The 18,313-nt window shown below is 41.8% G+C and overlaps 1 protein-coding gene across 2 annotated transcripts in view; it reads right to left on the bottom strand.

Annotated features, from left to right (window-relative positions):
- Positions 1-1,574: 1,574 nt before the first annotated feature.
- The window catches only part of LOC104945695 (UPF0606 protein KIAA1549-like), a 48,555-nt gene continuing 31,816 nt past the window's right edge, over positions 1,575-18,313 (bottom strand). The window contains exons 12-21 of one of the 2 annotated variants that reach the window (XM_010771402.1): positions 13,537-13,763; positions 12,608-12,744; positions 11,090-11,295; positions 10,351-10,580; positions 10,065-10,209; positions 9,340-9,663; positions 7,466-7,512; positions 5,854-6,011; positions 5,086-5,240; positions 1,575-4,436 (exon numbers count right to left, since the gene is read on the bottom strand). In XM_010771402.1, the coding sequence (XP_010769704.1) occupies positions 4,203-4,436; positions 5,086-5,240; positions 5,854-6,011; positions 7,466-7,512; positions 9,340-9,663; positions 10,065-10,209; positions 10,351-10,580; positions 11,090-11,295; positions 12,608-12,744; positions 13,537-13,763 (1,863 nt within the window). In that variant the 3' untranslated portion in view covers positions 1,575-4,202. The remainder of the gene's footprint in view (positions 4,437-5,085; positions 5,241-5,853; positions 6,012-7,465; positions 7,513-9,339; positions 9,664-10,064; positions 10,210-10,350; positions 10,581-11,089; positions 11,296-12,607; positions 12,745-13,536; positions 13,764-18,313) is intronic. The other variant, XM_010771404.1, reaches the window with a different exon arrangement.

The raw sequence follows: 18,313 nt of genomic DNA, 5'->3' as shown, positions 1-18,313 counted from the left end.
CCCCCCCCTCTCCACCCCCTGCACCCTTCTGAGGCTGGGCACCAGGACAGTAATTACCTTCATGATCCAGATTAACTCCTGGGTGTGCTCTTGTTGTGCTACGCTGGGCCGGGACAACACACAGGCAGGATTACTGTGTGTGTGTGTGTGTGTGTGTGTGTGTGTGTGTGTGTGTGTGTGTGTGTGTGTGTGTGTGTGTGTGTGTGTGTGTGTGTGTGTGTGTGTGTGTGTGTGTGTGTGTGTGTGTGTGTGTGTGTGTGTGTAAGTGTGAGTGTGTGTGGGGATGTTAGACCCCACAAGGAGGGCCAGGGGCAGGCAGACAGGCAGGATGGCACACTCTTAAGCCCTGCAGGAGACACGATAAAGACAGAAGGAGAAAAAGACACTGAGCTAACAGCAGGAGTGCATCTGGACAGACACAACACGGCACGTCACATTTAAGAAACATTTATGGTATGCAGAGTGTAATAAATCAATTAAATGTAGTTTAAATGAGCAGAATTTCTATAGGGGATGATAAAGCCTGGTATCAAAGATGCTATGGAATTACACTGATTTACCATATAGATGATAACATGTCAAAACGATGTTAAATAGCATCTTTAGCTTTTGGGCCCACACGCAGGATTCTCATAGAAGAAACCAGAGTTAAATAGCTTAGCACTGACAGTTCTCGTCGTTTAAACACACACCAGATTAAGCTCTCTGATTTAAAGGCAATATAAACACAATCAGGAAGTGAAAAGCAGTGCGCTGTCATTACTGAGTGCAAAGCAGCCCCCCCCCTGCAGAGTGAGCGGAGGAGCTTTGCTGACCGTTTAGCTGCTACATTCAGTGGTTTTGGATCCTGTGATGGGATTAGAGGGGAGACGTCTGATGGGATGAGATAGAACTCAATATAGAGAAACAGGAAGTATTCCTTCAGCGGAAGCATAAACTCAATACAGGACTTCTAATCACATTGATTGACAACAAAGTATCTTAGTTTGGGGAAAATGCTGCCTTGTGTTCGGTAACAGAGCACATTTTACTTAACGTGCTTATTTATTTACATTTATAATGCGTGTTATTGCCATCTAACTGTTCCTATTTTTGCATTTTCTGACTAATTATCATAAGAAACACATCATATCATACCCAATGTATAACATAAGCATTACTGATCAACATGGAATCATTCACCCGCCAAACCCTATTTAAAATAAATAAAAAGGAACACATTACCCTTCATTATTCTGAGAGATTATCACAGTTCCTGTAATAGTGAGAAACAGTACATAATAGTGCTTTTTCAGAGACTTACAGAGATGCTCAGGAGATGGTGACATCATCCGCAGCCAAAGGAGCCGTCTTTGTTGTGAATAAAGTGGATTTTCTTGTGTTGTAGTGACACCTTCTGGTTGTTTGTGGTAAGTACAACACCTGCAATAGTGCTTTTGTACAGAATGAATGGCTGACCTGAAATATGATGTGTGCATATTAGGCTTCAAATCAATATACTAATCAATGAATTACAATATGCTGGTGCCACTGGTAGGTCAACTAATGTAATGGTGATATGTGAGAACAAATTAATAACAAATATAAATCAACATTAAATCGACTTGTAGTAGAGTACTTAAAATCAGAGGACATGTCAGGTGACAAGTTTCTTTTGTATTTCAAGACATTTTGGAACAGCATGCGGCAAAACAAACCAAAGAAATACAATAATAAGCATGCAACATCAATCAGACGTGAAGTTGGGCCAGCCAACAGATACCACTCACAATATACACAATGTAGAAATAGATGAAAAAACAACAACACCAACAAAAATAATAGTTATAAAAAAAGAACTGAAGGTGAACAAGTGGAGGAGCTGTTGTTACAGTACAGAACCAGCAGGTTGAGGCATACAGTGTGAGGTTGGTGACGTCAAACAGAAGAGGTGAAATGAAAAACTGTCCATCTCCCTGCATATCAGAGGAAACTCCATGCACGGAAAATGCAGCATTAACTGGATGAAATGTTATCTTAATGTATTTAAAATCAAATGTAATCAAGGCTGGTAATCACAAGACCTTGGAAAGTATCTAGGGAAATAAATGATGTACTTATTCTGTTAAGGTGAGTCCAAAAGGCACATCACATTTCAAACAAAAAAGGGTGGAAAGTAGAAAACTGTAGAGTATTTCAAGTCATGCCAGAAGAATTGTAATCGAGCACAAAATATGGTACACACTTTGAAAAAATAAATCTAAAGCCCTGCTTTTAAAATCCATCATTTCCATCATTTTATTTAAATAAAATATCACTTCAAGCCCCAAAACATCACAAAATGTCAGGGGAGGGTTTTGTAAAAAAAAAAAATGTAATTATTTCCAACCAGTACGATGACTAAGAGACATTGAGGTGAACAAAATGGCATGAGGCAAGATCAAAGAATCCAAAGAAATGTGAAAAGCACACAAACAGGACTGGTTGGGGTAAACCATACATGAAAACAAAATACAGTACTCGTCTGCTTCCTGTGCTAACAAAAAGGCAAACGTTAAATACTGCATGAACCAGAGATGTGGTTCAGTAAATAGTAAATACAGGTTCATGTAAAAACACACCACAAGTCTCTGTGAAAGTCCCTCATTAACAGTTCTTCAATGTGACTCTTCAAAGTGTCCCGTCGCTGATTTGTCTGCAAGCAAATCTCAATTTGAACAACCTGAGCTGTACCCAGTAGTCTGCATACAGTGCATCCAACGACAACCAAATACATCATTACACCCTAACAGTCGATACATACTGAAAGTCTATATTCATGATGTGTTACACGTGTGCCTGTAGCTCCAAATTCAACGCCATTTCTTTCCATGTTTGTGTAGCTGTTAAGTATAAATAAAAGCAAGGAACATGATTGAAAGCTGTTCACAACAAACTAGTTATGTACTGTAAGTCCAAAAAGATCACCTCAGACTAACTCTACTGCTATCGTGCTACTGTAGTAAGTATGTAAAAACGACATAGTGTTACTGAGTGTCATTAGTCTCTATAGGCGCCCTGCCTGAACTGGCTGTGATCTCTGACCCTACTGTAGATCATACAGTCGTTGAACTACATCACAGTGTCAAGGCATAGAATGGCTCATTGTGGCAGAAATCAGGAAGTAGTACACGATGGTGATAAAGAGGTTAAGGACCTGGATTTGGTAAACAACAAAATACCTGTATGGTAGGTTAAGAAAAGAAAGAAATCCTTCAAATGACACTGTGTCTTTGTGCATGGGTCCCCCACTAGGGGTCGCCAAAGCTTAACAAAGCAACTTTAAATTCAACTACAGTTGGCCTGTATCTCTGCTTTTCATTCATTTCTGTGCCAAAAATAAATCAAATTGTTATTGTTAGATGTGCCTTTCCTCTTCCTCTGCTAAACAGCGTAATTAATGAATAAACTAGGCAGTTAAAACAACCAGGGACTAAGAAAATACTGAATTTGTCCAAAAAAAGGAAGCTAACCAAGTATGCATGATTCCAAGAAATACATAATACAGAGAATTGTATTAAACGTTCCTAAAACCAGCAGGAAAGCTCATCTCGGAGGCAATATTCACACTTGTTCAACACTCACTTCCTGCTGATATTGCTTTCACTTTTAACTAATTGTACAATTGTTCCATACTGTAATTATTATGCGCGATTAATATAACTTGAAATGTCCAAAATACTATTGTCACTTAGTCAGGGGTCGTCAGAATACTCAATGATAGAAAAAAGGTTTGGGAACCACTGTCTTAAGGGTTATCCTGTATAGTGAAGGCAGCATGAGAACGAAACTGTGACAGAATACTGAGTCAGAAGGAATTAGGCAACATCTGAACAAAGTCCAGGATGTGGATCCACAGAGGCCAGGATTCGACATGATCAGGAGCAGGACACACACGCCATCTCATTTGAAAGTTCCAGCATATTGTTCACTTCATAACACTGTCTCTGATTTGACATACTGCTGTTTATCTGATTGTGTAGTCCTATTTCTTTAGGAGCCGTGTCAACAATCCTGTCATTCAGTTCTTCAGTGAGAAATCCCTACTTCAGTTTAGCAGGACTATCTCTCTGCTGTACACCCTCGGGAACTTCCATGGGAAGTATTGTCAGGTGAGGCGGAGCAGGCGGGGGCGGGGGCGGGGGGGGTCAGTGGCGTGACTGGTGGAGCTGCAGACGGGAGGCTCAGCTCTGGTAGCTGGGCGCGGCGGCCTGCTTCTGGGAGAGGCGCAGCAGCTCCTCCCTGATGGCCTTGATCAGGGAGGCGGAGGAGTGGTTAGGAGGAGACGTATTCAGGGGCGCTGACAGGTAGCCCGTCCCCGAGATGTCCAGGTGGGCAGGGGGCGCCGAGGGCTCCCTGATGACACCTCTGGGCGTCTGGAAGATAGAGCAGGACGTGTAGTCAGGACAGTCCAGGAACTGAAGATGAGGAAGGAAGGATGAAGAGAAGAGAAAGAGGGGAAATTGAAGAAGAAAATATCAAGAGACAGAACTAGAGTGTGAGAGAAGAGAGAACTAGAAGAATAGACTTTAAAAAACAGACACTTCAAACTTTCTTCCCCTTATTTATTTAATGGGGTTAAACACTCAAATCAAAATGTTCATAGAAGCTTCATTATTTCCTAAAATGTATGGGTTTTACAGTTTTCTAACAAACGCTACTTAAAACTGATAGAGCACTTGTTCAGGACTACTTTCTTTAGTGGCGTGATACACATTTGGTGCTGTAGTCTAGAGAATTGACATCAATAGGGCAATGTATGTGGGATTGACTTAAAATAGACTACAGTACCTATGTTCATGTTGAAAAAAGATGGCCGCAATGCAACAGTGAAACTTGCCGTGTTTGTCATATTTCTGAACAAACATGGAGGTTTTACAGCACAGAGGAATACGCTATACACAGACGTTGAGTACACAGACAACAATAGTTCTTAGAAACAGTTCACTGTTGATTTTTCATCTTTTTCTGGGAGTTGTTGACATTAAACAAACATTTTATTTCAGTATGATATGGATAGAAGACAAGACCTCGGTATTAACAGAAACACATTTGTGATGTACTCACTGAATCTTTCTCAGGCTCTGCCCTGGAGTAATTGTCGCCATGGTAATGGTTCCAGCCGAGGCCTCCGTTCTGCCCTGGAGCGGGCCTGACCCCCGCTGGGTAACCATTCATCCGACTGGACAATCCCACCTGTGTGAGATGATGGAGCTGGGCGCCTACACACACACACACACCCCCACACACCCCCACACACACACACACACACACACACACACACACACACACACACACACACACACACACACACACACACACACACACACACACACACACACACACACACACACACACACACACACACACACACACACACACCCCCCCACACACACACACACACACACACACAATGTCAGAGCAACACAACCAGACACTCAATTCTCAGCAGCCCCTTTAATATACTTTGATGCAATCACTACAGTTTGAAAGCACTCCGTGTCTCTGCTCAATGCCAGAATCCATTTCTCTGAGCGTAAGTCACATGATGGCAGCAGCATCACGCCGGCTCCTTTAATAATTTAAGACAGAGACAAGGCGTTTTGACAGGTTTATGGGACGGAAGTATGCGTTTGTATTAGGGAACAGCTCTGTGGCCCACATCCAGAAGTGATGAAATAAAACAATCTATACATTTCTCAACCTTTAAGCATTGGTTCCTAAAGTCTTTGAGGTTTAGACAGATGTACACCATGGGTGCTTTCTTTACATCTGAATCCAATCGAATGTTCAAGGCATGAACCTGAGCAGTTTGTGTGTATGTGCATTTTCCACCTGTACCTGTGGACCCCCCCCCCACTGGTCGGGGTCTGGCAGATGAGGGCAGCTCGGCGGCGTAGAGGCCCCTGCTGGAGTACAGGCTGTCGGGGGGGGGCGGCTCACACTGCCCTGCTGTGTCTCCTGGTGGCAGGTAGCTGGAGCCAAGACCCTGCCTGAAAACAAGGGACATATTGTTGTGATTTAATGAAACGTGTTGTGACAGATTTATTGGAATTCTACTCAGCTTCAATTTCATATTTCATATTTCATGATAAGGAAAGCCTGTGTCTAACTCAACACAAGTAGAGGCAATACGTATGTATAGAGGTCCAGAAACTCCACTGTTACAGATTCTTGTCAGAGGTTAAAAAAGACTTTAAAATGTGTGTTTACCTTTTCTTAATTGTTGAGATTCTTCAAAATAATCTAACACATTATAGATAATTAATAATTGCAGCAAATGTTTTAAACTGCTCGATAAAGCTCAATGTTTCCTTGGGGTTTCACATCAATCATTTTGAATCTGACAGCACTTTCACCGCTGGTAAACAGGCTTCAGGTTGTACGGTCATGTCAGTGCTTCTCATTCCAGAAGGGAGATATAAGAACATTTTCCAGCACTAAAGGGTGTTTTGTTCAACAACATGGAACCAGCCACGTCATGTCCGACTCAGGCTACTCAGAGACATTTATTTATTTGATAACAAATCAAAAACAATACTCAAATGTCAGCACATACTGCCAAATGAATAAAGCCTGTCCAGAGGAAGGAACACTTATTTGGAAGCATACTAACACTTGATGATATTGCACAATACATGTGTCCCAAAGAGCGAGGACGGATCTATGTGATGCAAACAACAGCCTCGAAACTCATCAGGATTTTACGGACGTTTTTGAGCGCATCTATTACAAAATATCACTTAACATTGCACTTAGCTCATGCATCTCCCTAGACAACTTTAAATCTGAAAAGGTCTTCCACTTAAAAAGTAAATATGTTACAGTATTATGTCATATAAGATAAGATCAACCTTTATTGATCCCTGTAGGGAGATTCAGGTGTTTTATATACTTATTTGACTTGTTTGTATATTCACATTTCTTGTACACATTCTTCTGGTTTCAAAATAGTTTTATAACATTTCTATATTTGCTTTTGACTTTATTTTCTCTTTCAGTTTTGATGTGGTTATACACAAAGCAAAATCCCTGTATGTACATGTAAAGTCCTAGCTGGCAATACACATAATTTCGACTCTGATATAGTCTTAACTTTTTCACAATCTACCACCATGAGCGGCTGACAGCTGATGACATTTCAGCTCCACTGTGCTCACATTTCCGGAGGTGATAATTAGTTTGACCACATGGGGTCTCGGAGTAGTTCAGGGACCACTGCTTGTACCTGATCCATTAATCCTATAAAGTAGAGATGACTCCTCTTTCACTATTCATGAGGCCCAACTTAGTGGGAGGAAAACATTGCCCCGGCTGAAGTGCTTAAAGTCAGTCTGTTCTGATCAATAAGGAATCCCTCTGGTGAAGGAGGAACTTAACATCACATAAGCATTTTATTTATTAATGTATACATGAATACTTCATTTCCATGCTCCACTCTACTAACCTGGATATCAGGCCTTGGATTGGAGGAGGGGACAGATCAGTGAACCTCTGGGGAAACAAGGGAAGAAGCACAGTGCTTAGGAGACAGTCACAATTATAATGGTAAAAACGGAAAAAGGTCTTTGTGGCTCTCAAATACAATCAACTCATAAAATATTCATAAAGGATGTACATCGAAGGCTGCATCTTGTAGCTGATCAAAAATATTGCAATAAAAGCAAAGAGAGCTTGTTTTCTGCAACGCAGTGAAAGTTATTTTCTTACACTGTAGAAAACATTGTTGTTTTTACTAAGCATGCTCTTGTTGGATATCCTTCTTTTCTTCTCAGCTGACCTTTTATAGCATCTTAAAGCAGTGAACCTGCAAAAGGCTTTTCACGGCTCCACTGATCACTGTAAAGTGAAGTCTCTCACTATACGTGTCACCTGGGGATGAACACGGTGTTGGACCATCAGAGGCAGAGCAGTGATTCATGTACAGTACGTTGAAAGCTGTGAAATGCATTAAAGAAGGAATTCTAAGAACGCAAATGAGGCACTTCCACCATAGTGATTTGTAAGGTGTGGCTGAATAGGGAAGTGTTTTGTTTTATAACTATTAAACATCATAACTATGAAATACTACACTTCTGTTTTTCTGTGGTGGAAGAAGTACTAAGATTTTAAGCTTGAGTAAAAGTAGCAATATCAAATTGAAAAGTACAAAAGTATTGGCTTCAAAATATACCTAAAGTACTCAGAGTAAAACAACTTGTTGTACATAATGATATTTATTACATTACGAGACTGTGACTGTTGGTGCATTAATGTCTCAACAGCTTGTGAAGTTGGAGCTGGTAATTACCTTAGCATAAAGTAACATAAAATGAAAATACTTAAGTAAAGTACAAGTCACTTTAAAATTGTAACTAATAAATATACCTCATTACATTCAACCACTTCTGTTTTTTCATTAAAGGTTTTGCAAACGTTTTACTGCTCTAGTTGTTGTGATTTCATGGGCCTCAACCTTTATGTAAAGCTAATATAACACTTTACCATCTCTAAAAAAAAACTCATCATTTTTTACCTTCAGAATTTAGTGCCTGATGGCACTGAACATCCTATTTTCATTTCAGCTCAGTTTTAAGCTACTCCTTAGCTTAGATTCCAAAGCAGGGGATATGCTACAGATCCATGCTGTCTCTTGGCAGCTCCACCCATAACATAAAACACTATTAACTGAGTGCGGCACACGTGCAGTATTATGGACTCCAGGCTAAGCGTGCTAATAAACCGCAGCGCTGCATAAACCGGCCTTTGTATTGTGCTGATTTGTTCTCTTCAATAATTACGACAGTTAAAGAATAAAAACAAATACAAACACTGAGGATTATTATTATTATTATTATTCCAGCAGCCTTCAGGCGGTTTGTATGACTGTACGGTCTTTGAAAGCAGCCTGCAGAGAGGGGGGCTATGCAGAGTGAGCGTATATTCCTGAAGAGACTTAGGAGTTGTAGAAAGCTGACGGGGGTTGTAAGGTCGCAGCTTCATGGGGGTGACAGATGGAGGAATACTTAACTGATTAGTTTGCTAAGAGGACACGATTAAAGTTGAAGCTATAGGCTTCATGCTGAGCTGAACAAACCTTGGGAAAGGAAGGAGAGTGAATACAGATGATTTTAGATGTGTCTATTAAGTCTTTTACTATTTTTATAGAAAAAGTTTAAAGGGGGAGGTTATTTCTCTAAGTAACCTTTCACCAATACTTGATTTAGCAAAAAGAAGCTAAATCTCTGGTGCTAACACATCATTTGGTTCAGTGCTACAGGAACTCAGTATTATTTCACGTTGACTGAATGGTTAATATCCTGTTAATATCCTGTAACTTACACCAGGGAAAGGGCCATGAGCTTGGTAGGACGGACCCCACGGTCTGGGGCCCCTGCCTGGGGGGCTGGAGAGGGGGGGGTTGCTGTTGACTCCGGGCAGAGTGATGCCTGCCGTGCTGCCCTGAGAGGTGGGCGACACCAGGGCGAAGGCATCGTCCAGCAGGGAGTGCATCTGCTGCCGCGCCTCCTCGATGGAGGGCTGTGGAGGCATGTAGGGGGGCGGGGGAGGGGCATGTCCCGGTGGAGAGCAAACAGGGCCGAGGAACACGTCATCGGTGGGGGAGGAGCTGCTGTGAGGGGAGCCTGGGCCTTGGTCAGGGTCCGACTGCAACACACACATTTGCGGACAGTTAGAGGGGTCTAGGGTTGGTGTAGGATTGTACACATGCGGTGATTCCCATGCAGTGTCCATTTTGGCAGCTATTTTATATTTCATCTCAGTAATACCTTTTTGGAGGAAAATGCTAACGTCACATTTAGGTCGTTTCTATCCTTCGTTTTAGTCCAGATTAAGTTGACGCAGTTTTTTACTTTTAGTCAACTTTTAGTCCATTCTATTCATCTAAATGTTTTTTTCTTTACATTTTTTCAGCTAGTTTTTTGTTTAGTCCTTTGTCAATTGTCCTTTCTTGCTCTTCCGTCATTTTAGTCAAACTTATTTTACATGATATTTTATTTCATCTTCATTATCTGATAAAAAAACACAAGTGTTCCTGTTCTACTCACTATGTAGGCCACATTGTTGACTCCAGGACACTTCCTGTACACAGCATCATTGTCTTCAGAGATGAGGTGGTCTTTGTCTGCCTCCATCATGCCTCCGATCAGCTGCTCCTTCATCCTCTGTTTGGGCGAGCGCCTCCCTCGACCACTGACAGATAAATGGACAAATATAAATGAATCTATTGAATGAGTATTATTCCATTCATGAAAGCCACGCCGGATGTAAAATGTCCTCCAAATCAAGATCAACTTTTCCACCATAGAACTAAATAAGTGCCATGAGCCAAACCTTCTCTTTGAGTCCATGAAGAAGGAGGGCGTCTGGGCATCAGGGTCCAGGATCTTATCGATCTGGGTCTGAGCTTTCTGATAGATGCGATCCTGGTCCTTAGCATCTCCGTGGCCATTCGTGGATTCATCCATGGTAGGGAAGTCATAGTGGCCCTTCCTCTTGGCACGCAGACGGATCTTGTTACGATGGTGCTCAATTTCGGACTTTTGCCTCAGTGCCACCTGGATCTGAGGACACAATTACCTCTTTAGACGGCATTCTCAAAATAGGCACAATTAAGACTCATAGTAGATGAGTTACGACTTTAACAAGCAGCTAGACGATTGTTCATGCGTACATACATTACACAGAATCACAAGAACTACAGCAGCATCAGAGGATGAATAATGTTATGTCCATTTCAACCAGTAAATTAGGGAATGATATATTCTAAAGGAATTGGAGCGATGACATCTGCTCCCATTAGGTTTTCTTTATCAAACCGATGACAGTCATTGAAGTCTTTGATTCATCTGTACTTTACAAGGAGCCAATTTGGGGTTCAAAATAATGTCATTTTTTCTATCTAATAAAGAAGAAAGACCAGAAGACAGTGTTGCCTACTTTTTAGTGGTCTGTTCACTCTGGTTTAACATGTATTTAACATGTGTCTTCAGTACCATCGATAACAATGTTAATGTTTATACTTTTGGATTCTTTCATCAAGATAAGTTTATGCCAAAAAAGAAGAGCAAACCTCTTTGTTGATTTGGTTTGGGTCGGACAGTTTGCCGTTGATGGGGGGGCTGCGCAGTGGGGGGAGGGCCATGGGCTGCATGGCGATGAGCTGGATTTTGTTGGGGAGTCTTCTGCTTGCATCTGCTGTGCGAGACATCCGATCGACGTGTTCAAAGATGGCGGCCGAGGACAGCTGCTCGTTTGTGCCATTCATAGGAGGAGGACCTGAGGAAGGAAGCATGAAAGTAAAGGTCAAATCTTAGGAAACACGGTCAGTCCGAATGCTAATGGGGACTTAAACCAGGGGACTAAACACAGACAACTACTGCGTAAGAATTGGAATGAAAACTTTGTTTCTAGTGTGGATTAAATGTTTCTGGTGTTGAAATGAAATGAAGACTGATTAGTATTTAGAAAAGCTAAACCTCATTCCAAACAAGGACTTTCCCTTTGTTGGTGAAGTTGGTCTCTACACTGTGACGGACAGCTGAGCAGACAGTGATGGATAGCGGGGCAGGAATCTAGCACAGAAACAAACAGACAGCACAGACACAGCTGCTGGAGGTCACGCCTGAGGACTGCAGGGACGCAGACAGAGAGGACAAACTCTTACCAATTCTATTCTTGCCTGCAAACCGCAGCAGAGAGGGAACAAAAGAGTTGTATAGAGGAGAGGGAGATCAAATAAAAGCAGCTGAGATAGAAGTGGTTTGTAGCAATAAACATAAAAAAAGCCTTATGAATTGAGGTCTGCCCACCATGAGAGCTGTTTCAACTTGAACAAATGAAGAGAAAAAAGAGGAGAAGCAGACGTTCTAAAGAGGGACGGGGCAAGTGAGTCATCTAGGAGGATGAATCTCTGCGGCTAATAAAAGCTTCTGGTCTTGTGAAGTTCATTAATCAGAAAGAAGGGAAAGGAAGGGAAAGAGCTGCTTCAGAGGATCAGAAACACCCGGATCCACTGACAGGAAGAGACATTACATACCACTGAGTGTGTCTCATACGCAGCCTCCTTATGAACACTGTGGCAGAGCATATACAGCGCCGGGCGGAGATTTATCAATAACAAAACAGAGACCATTCCTCTGTGAGTGAGTCAGGCTGGAGTCTGTGTGCCTGACTGCCTCCGGCTCCAGCTCCTAGTCTCTGACTGGCATCGCAGGCTTGAGTCTATCAACAAGCTGTCACATGGAGTAACTTCATCTGGGTTTCCCCCGCCTATCCCTCTCTGCCTCCTCTTTTTGGACTTCTTTTGACCACCAACTAGAGTTCCCACCAAGTGTTGTTTTTACCCCCACTGTTCATTTTGATGTCATTGCTTGGCTCGTCGCCGCACTTTCCCCTCTGCGTCTTTTTTTCCCCACCTCTTCAGAGAGTGACCCCTGCCCTCTATCTGCCCCGCATGTCAATCAAATCAGGCCAGCTTGAGTTGCTCTCTTTTTGTCCGCCCAATCCTTTCCTCCGTCCCCTTCCCCCCCTCGTGTGTGCTCTCTGTGTTTGGAGGAGTGATGAGAGTGTTGCCACGGCTACTACTTGCCATTTAAAACATTGATGGGGAGCTTATGCGTCTGCTTTCTGTCGCTGGGCGTGGCGTGCGCTCTCAGGTTCTCCTCTGTCGATTCACGCTCACTGGAGTGGTCACTTACCACCGAGTCCCCGTCAGAAGGAGAGATCCTACAAACACACATAGTAACATGAATAATACAAGCCTGGGAATACACTAACATGCGGAAATACCCATGCATAATTGTGAATAGTGCTTTTTCAGAAAGAAAAAAGCGGAAGAGACTTCTAGGAAATGCTCATTTGGTTTTAAGTTTGTCGTGCTGCATGCTGGAAAGTGTTTCCACTGAGATAATTATAACATTTGTCCTGGTTGGCTATCAAGAGAAGAGGAACAACCGTTATTAAATCCTCACCATAAAACAGATTACTGTAATGGACTTTAATAGCAACTTAAGTTAAGAAATGCATTAAACAATATGCTACTGAGTTGGTGTCATCTCTTAAGCGATGCAATTAGTGTTATAACTAAAGTTACAAAAACGTAAAACCCGAGTATGTATGAATGACGGACCCTTAATGTCTGGTGCATTAATAATTGATCTGAGGATCCGTCAGAAGCTTTTTGTCTGCTTGACTGACTGTCCCAACTGAGGAAGGTAGAAAACCAGAGTGAAAAAAGAAGCTGTTAAATGTGTAAATACACACCGTTATAGGGAGGAGAACTAAAACCCAAACACATTTCTTTGATTAAAACAAGTTTTTGACCAGGAGAAGAGAAAATACTACACGATAAAAGGCTGGTAATGCCTATTTAGAGACTATTTTTTACCCTTTTGTTTTGCACGTAACCCATGACAGCACAACCTACGCAGACATAAACTGAAGTCATTTAATGTCCTTATTTCTGGACATTTATTTGGACTAGTTTTGACCGTTTTTTAGTCGCTCTGCAGCACTGACCTATCTCGCCTTCTGCTGCTGCGTGACGCCTTGGTGGAGGCTTTGGATAAAGGTGTGGGGATCTCCCCATTTTCAGACGGACTGAAGCCATCTTTAAAGCATAAGGGGAGGGGTCCGGGGCCGGGCCCTGGCTGGACCGCCTCCTGGATCACCATGACATCATCCTTACTCTGCTGGCCAAGGTGCAGCTTGGCAAAGTCGAAGCCTTTCACACTGGGAGCCTGCAACTGAGGAGAAGGAGAGCGAGAGGAAATATTAGGGAATGGAAATATAAAGGTATTAATACACTGCCATACAGACAGTATATTAATTGTTTATAATATATATATATATATTTTGTAGCAAATATGAAGAAAATACGGGTTCAGATGAAGTTTTGAGTACACAATTAGACTGGATGACTCAGAAAGGACAAGACATTAATGAATAGAGAAAAATAAATTGAGAAACAGGGATTGAGAAACACTGGGGGAAACACTGGGCTGCTTCCTTTCCATGGAGTTGGTGGAGGGGGATTAAGGCTGACGATGGAATCAGAGAGACTATCAGAGTGGAAAGCCCTCGGGACTCCAACAGCCATAGAGTAAACAGAGGATGTCAGACCCCGGTATGTGTGCTTGCAGTTTGTGACACTGAGATGTGTATACCAGAGAGCAGAGGAGTGACGTGAAGTGTTCCCGTTAATGCTCTGAATTAGACGTAAACTCGCTGAGTTTATTCACGCAAAATGTCTGGCTTAGCAGAGACTTGTTGGTATACAACTGCTAATCTAGGTTGAAGCTTGCCAGTATGAAACTGCTAATCCTGGCAGGGAGACAGAGAGTGTGTGAATGTGTTATGTTTGTGCTCTCTACGGCATATAAACAAGTCTTAAGTAAAGCGCTGAAAACACTGCAGTAGAAGCTGTTCAAGAGAACATGTTATGCAAATGTTCAGGTTCATATTTGTATTTTGTGCCTCAACTGTGCTTTAAAGTTCACCCTCTGTCTGAAACCAGAGCCCAGTCTGCTCTGATTGGTTAGCTGGCTGGCTCTGTTGTGATTGGTCAAACGCTTAGAGATGTCCCGCCCCTAAGCCTATCAAGTACAATGTGTTAGAGCGTTCGATGCATCCCATTAACATGACCATTAGCCAATAGAAGCGCAAGTTTTACAAAGTGACGTTACGTAGTGATGTCACTATGTTACAGAAGTAAACAAACGAGTCCAATCGAGGTGTTTCAGGCAGGGGGAGGGAACTTTGGGATTTTAGCCTTAGCAGACCATTTACATGCAGGAAAACCTTTATAACACACTACAGGAAAGGGAAAACCCCCAAAACCATAAAAGGGCCTCTTAAATTGAAAATGACCACTCTGGCAGAACAACATGTAAACACACAGCTAGCGATATCACTCGCTCACTAATCAGTACTCAGCTTGGTTCGGGTCTCAAAGTAAATTAGGGAACCAACAAACAGTCTACAGATGCAAAATGAAGTCTGTTATTACTAGTCCACAACGCAGTGATCGGTCAGGATCTACATACTATAAACACACCACTTCTAAATCCACAGTATAATAATGGGTTTTCTGTCTCGACATCATAACCGGGTACAGGAGGATCCTATTGTCTATCAACGCACACAAGCACTAGCATCTAGCACTACGGAACAATATACCTCGTCCTGGGCTCTCCTCCCTTGAGTTAACACTTTCCTTTTGTCTTCTTTTGTCTTTGTCTCTGCGGTTTTCATTAGCACTGCTTTGCTCTCTTCTCTTCTTTGATCTGCTGCTTTCGCTTTCAATTGCGGCTTTTTCTCATCTTCTTCTTCTTCTTCTTCCCCCTCGTCATCCTCCTCTTCTTCTTCTTCTTCTTCTTCTTCTTCTTCTTCTTCTTCTTCTTCCTCACACTCGTCCTCCTCTTCTTCTTTTTCCTCACACTCTTCTTCCTCTTCTTCTTCCTCTTCTTCTTCTTCCTCCTTAGTGCTCATACTCAGTTTGTGTCTAGGGAGAGCTACTGGTGTCTAAGCAGAAGCAATGGTAGATATCATCAATATTTCCAGTGATGATTCTTGTCTGTATTTCAAACATATGTAAAGACTCTGCTAACTATTACAGTAGCTAGTGTTGTTCTTTATATAACTGCACAACATTTCAGCTGCTCAGACAGCAAACACACACACAAACTAGGTCTCTTCTACATCTTCTCTAAAGCACCAGACACTGCTATGTACCTTCCCTCTTTTAACCTCTTCCTCCTCCTCCTCCTCCTCCTCCTCTTCTTCTTCATACTCCTCTTCTTCGTCTTCATACTCCCACTCTTCCTCCTCACTATGCTCTATATCCTTTTTAGTCGGAGGGAGAGTGTGGTGAAGCGGGGTCTTTGATTCTCCGAATGAGGTAGTAGACTGAGAGAAGGGGAGCGGTGTTAAGTGACAGATGATTGTGTTAAATGTTACATCTGCACATTAGATTCATCACATTAACCCAATGTACAGAGTGAAGTTCAAAGCTCAGCTCCACATGAAGAGGAGGGAAATGAAAGCCAGACACAGACAGAACAATGAAAGGAGTCAGGAAGCAGAAGCAACACACAAGCATCTCACAAGTAGGCTGGTTGCAGCCTAACATATGACACACTTATTTCCAGCTGAGAAAAAGCTAAGCAGGTGTTTGTTCCTCAGGATGGGTTCCTGTTACTGCTGCACCACAGTCCCTCTGGTATTGTTGGTGGCAGTGCAGCACAGTAGAGATGTCACACACCTATGCATTTGACCTTGATATAAATGTTTCAATCAAAAATAAAAGCTACTTTGTATTGCGTCATACATTAGGAATTTGCAGATATTTTTTTTCGTTTACATAGAAAAAATAACACTGCATGAAATCTGGGCTTTAAAACCTCTTGTTTGGGGGTTGCTTTTCTAGTATATTAAATATGAAATATAATATTGTTTCACATAACCAGTTATTGCATATTATAAAAAGGAATGTGCAATAACTGTATAGAGGCAATCATATATTTAAAAGCAGAAGTAAGGGCTTTATTGACTTCATTTGTTCTATTAATTGTCACGATTATTTATTTATTTAAATATGTATTTATTCACAACTACTATTTTTTATCATGTATTTTGATTACTCTGTGTGTGTCGTGTTCGAGCCTACATGCATCTGTGGAGTGTTACATGCACTGTTTCAAAGGCTGCATGGCACATTCTGTTGCACAATGTGTGAATACAAATAAAGGCACTCTATTCTGTTCTAAACTTGACCCTGTTTCTCTTAAAGTTAACTGACTTGCTCTTAGCAAAAAGAATATAGGTCGTCATTTGATTATTTTATAGAAACATTTGGTTCAGTTTGAGGGACCTCAAAGAAAAGAGGAAGTCTCTCTTGTGTTAAATAACTTCAGGGCATAAAGGACATATTCTTTAAAGTACGAGAGGGGAAATACTAAGACAGGAAACAGCGCCTGCTCAGCCAAATGGTTTCAATTCTATCTCAAGTTAAGTTTTGTATCTATCACAAACTGAAAATAAATCAGGACAAAATCAGTATGGGAGACAGCATCAAAAACACTTGAAATCAAATAAAAGATCAGCCAAGACCCATCACATGCACGAGCATCATGACTTCAAATCATCTCATGTCCTCTAATAAGTCTCCTTCTCATTAATATTTTAGTCATCCTATCAAAAAGAAGGAATGATGAGGTCCAGATTATGCGCAGTCCTACAGCACATTCATGGCAATGACAGATACACCTCATTAACAAGCAGTTCATGGGAATTTAAAACTGGCTCCCTCTTCCTGGCTTTTTTTGTCTGCGGCCTTAAAACTTTTTGGAACACAGTAATATTTGGGAAACTGTTTTGCCCGTTTACATAACTTAAAGTGGACCTATCATGCTATATTTGAAACATATATTGTAGGGCCATACCTATACAAAACATGTCTATTTTTTTCAAAATACCAAACAGATCCCCCATTGAAGCCACCCCTCATACTGCTCAAACCCCTCTTTTGAAGCCCTGTTAGAGAAACGCGGGTCCTTAGCTTGAAAAAAAAGAAAGAAGAGGAGGCGGAGCTAATGCCTCATCAGAATTCTACCGGAGATAAAGTTAAATTCTGTNGGTATGACAAAGTCTTTATTAGGAACTGCACCAAATTTCGTCCCACCGCAAAAATTAGTGTGTCTTAAATTTCGAAATAGAGGCATCTTAAGACTACTTCCGTAATCGAGGCGAGGAGAAAGAAAGAAAAAAACCTATCCCCTCGTGTGCCTTGGCAGTCTCAGCTCAAATGCTTTTTCTCTGGAGGGTTTATCACAAGGTGAGTTCCTTTTTTTATTTCCTGCTTTTTAAACACATGCGCTCTACAGTACAGGTTAGCTCTGAGTGTTAGCGAGGCTTGCTAATGTAAACAAAGACGAGATTACATCCAAAACACGTCAGGCATTGTTTCTGATAGCAACTTTCTGTGGGTCCGCTGCCGATTTGACGTCAGATCGGATGGAATCTGTATCCGCTCGTTGTACACCCGTTTTTAAAAGATTTGGGTACGGAGGAAAAGAGAGAGGGTTTTATTTCCTGATGCTGCGTGAGTTCCCCGAAGCACCGGGGACGCATATGTATGTATAAAAGACATCACAAAGTGCATTTTGCATGACAGGTCCCCTTTAACCTTCTGTAACACCTTAAGTGCAACCCTGATGATGTTATCCATCAAGGGACTGCAGGGCCAATTACTGTCAAATTTCATATTTCAAGAACAAACTTAAAGCGAAAAATGTGA

Source organism: Notothenia coriiceps, unplaced genomic scaffold (genome assembly GCF_000735185.1).
Source record: "Notothenia coriiceps isolate Sejong01 unplaced genomic scaffold, NC01 NC01_scaffold00009970, whole genome shotgun sequence".
Classification (NCBI taxonomy): domain Eukaryota; kingdom Metazoa; phylum Chordata; class Actinopteri; order Perciformes; family Nototheniidae; genus Notothenia; species Notothenia coriiceps.
The sequence above is the reverse complement of the archived record's forward strand: the minus strand, read 5'-3'. Positions and strand labels throughout refer to the sequence as shown.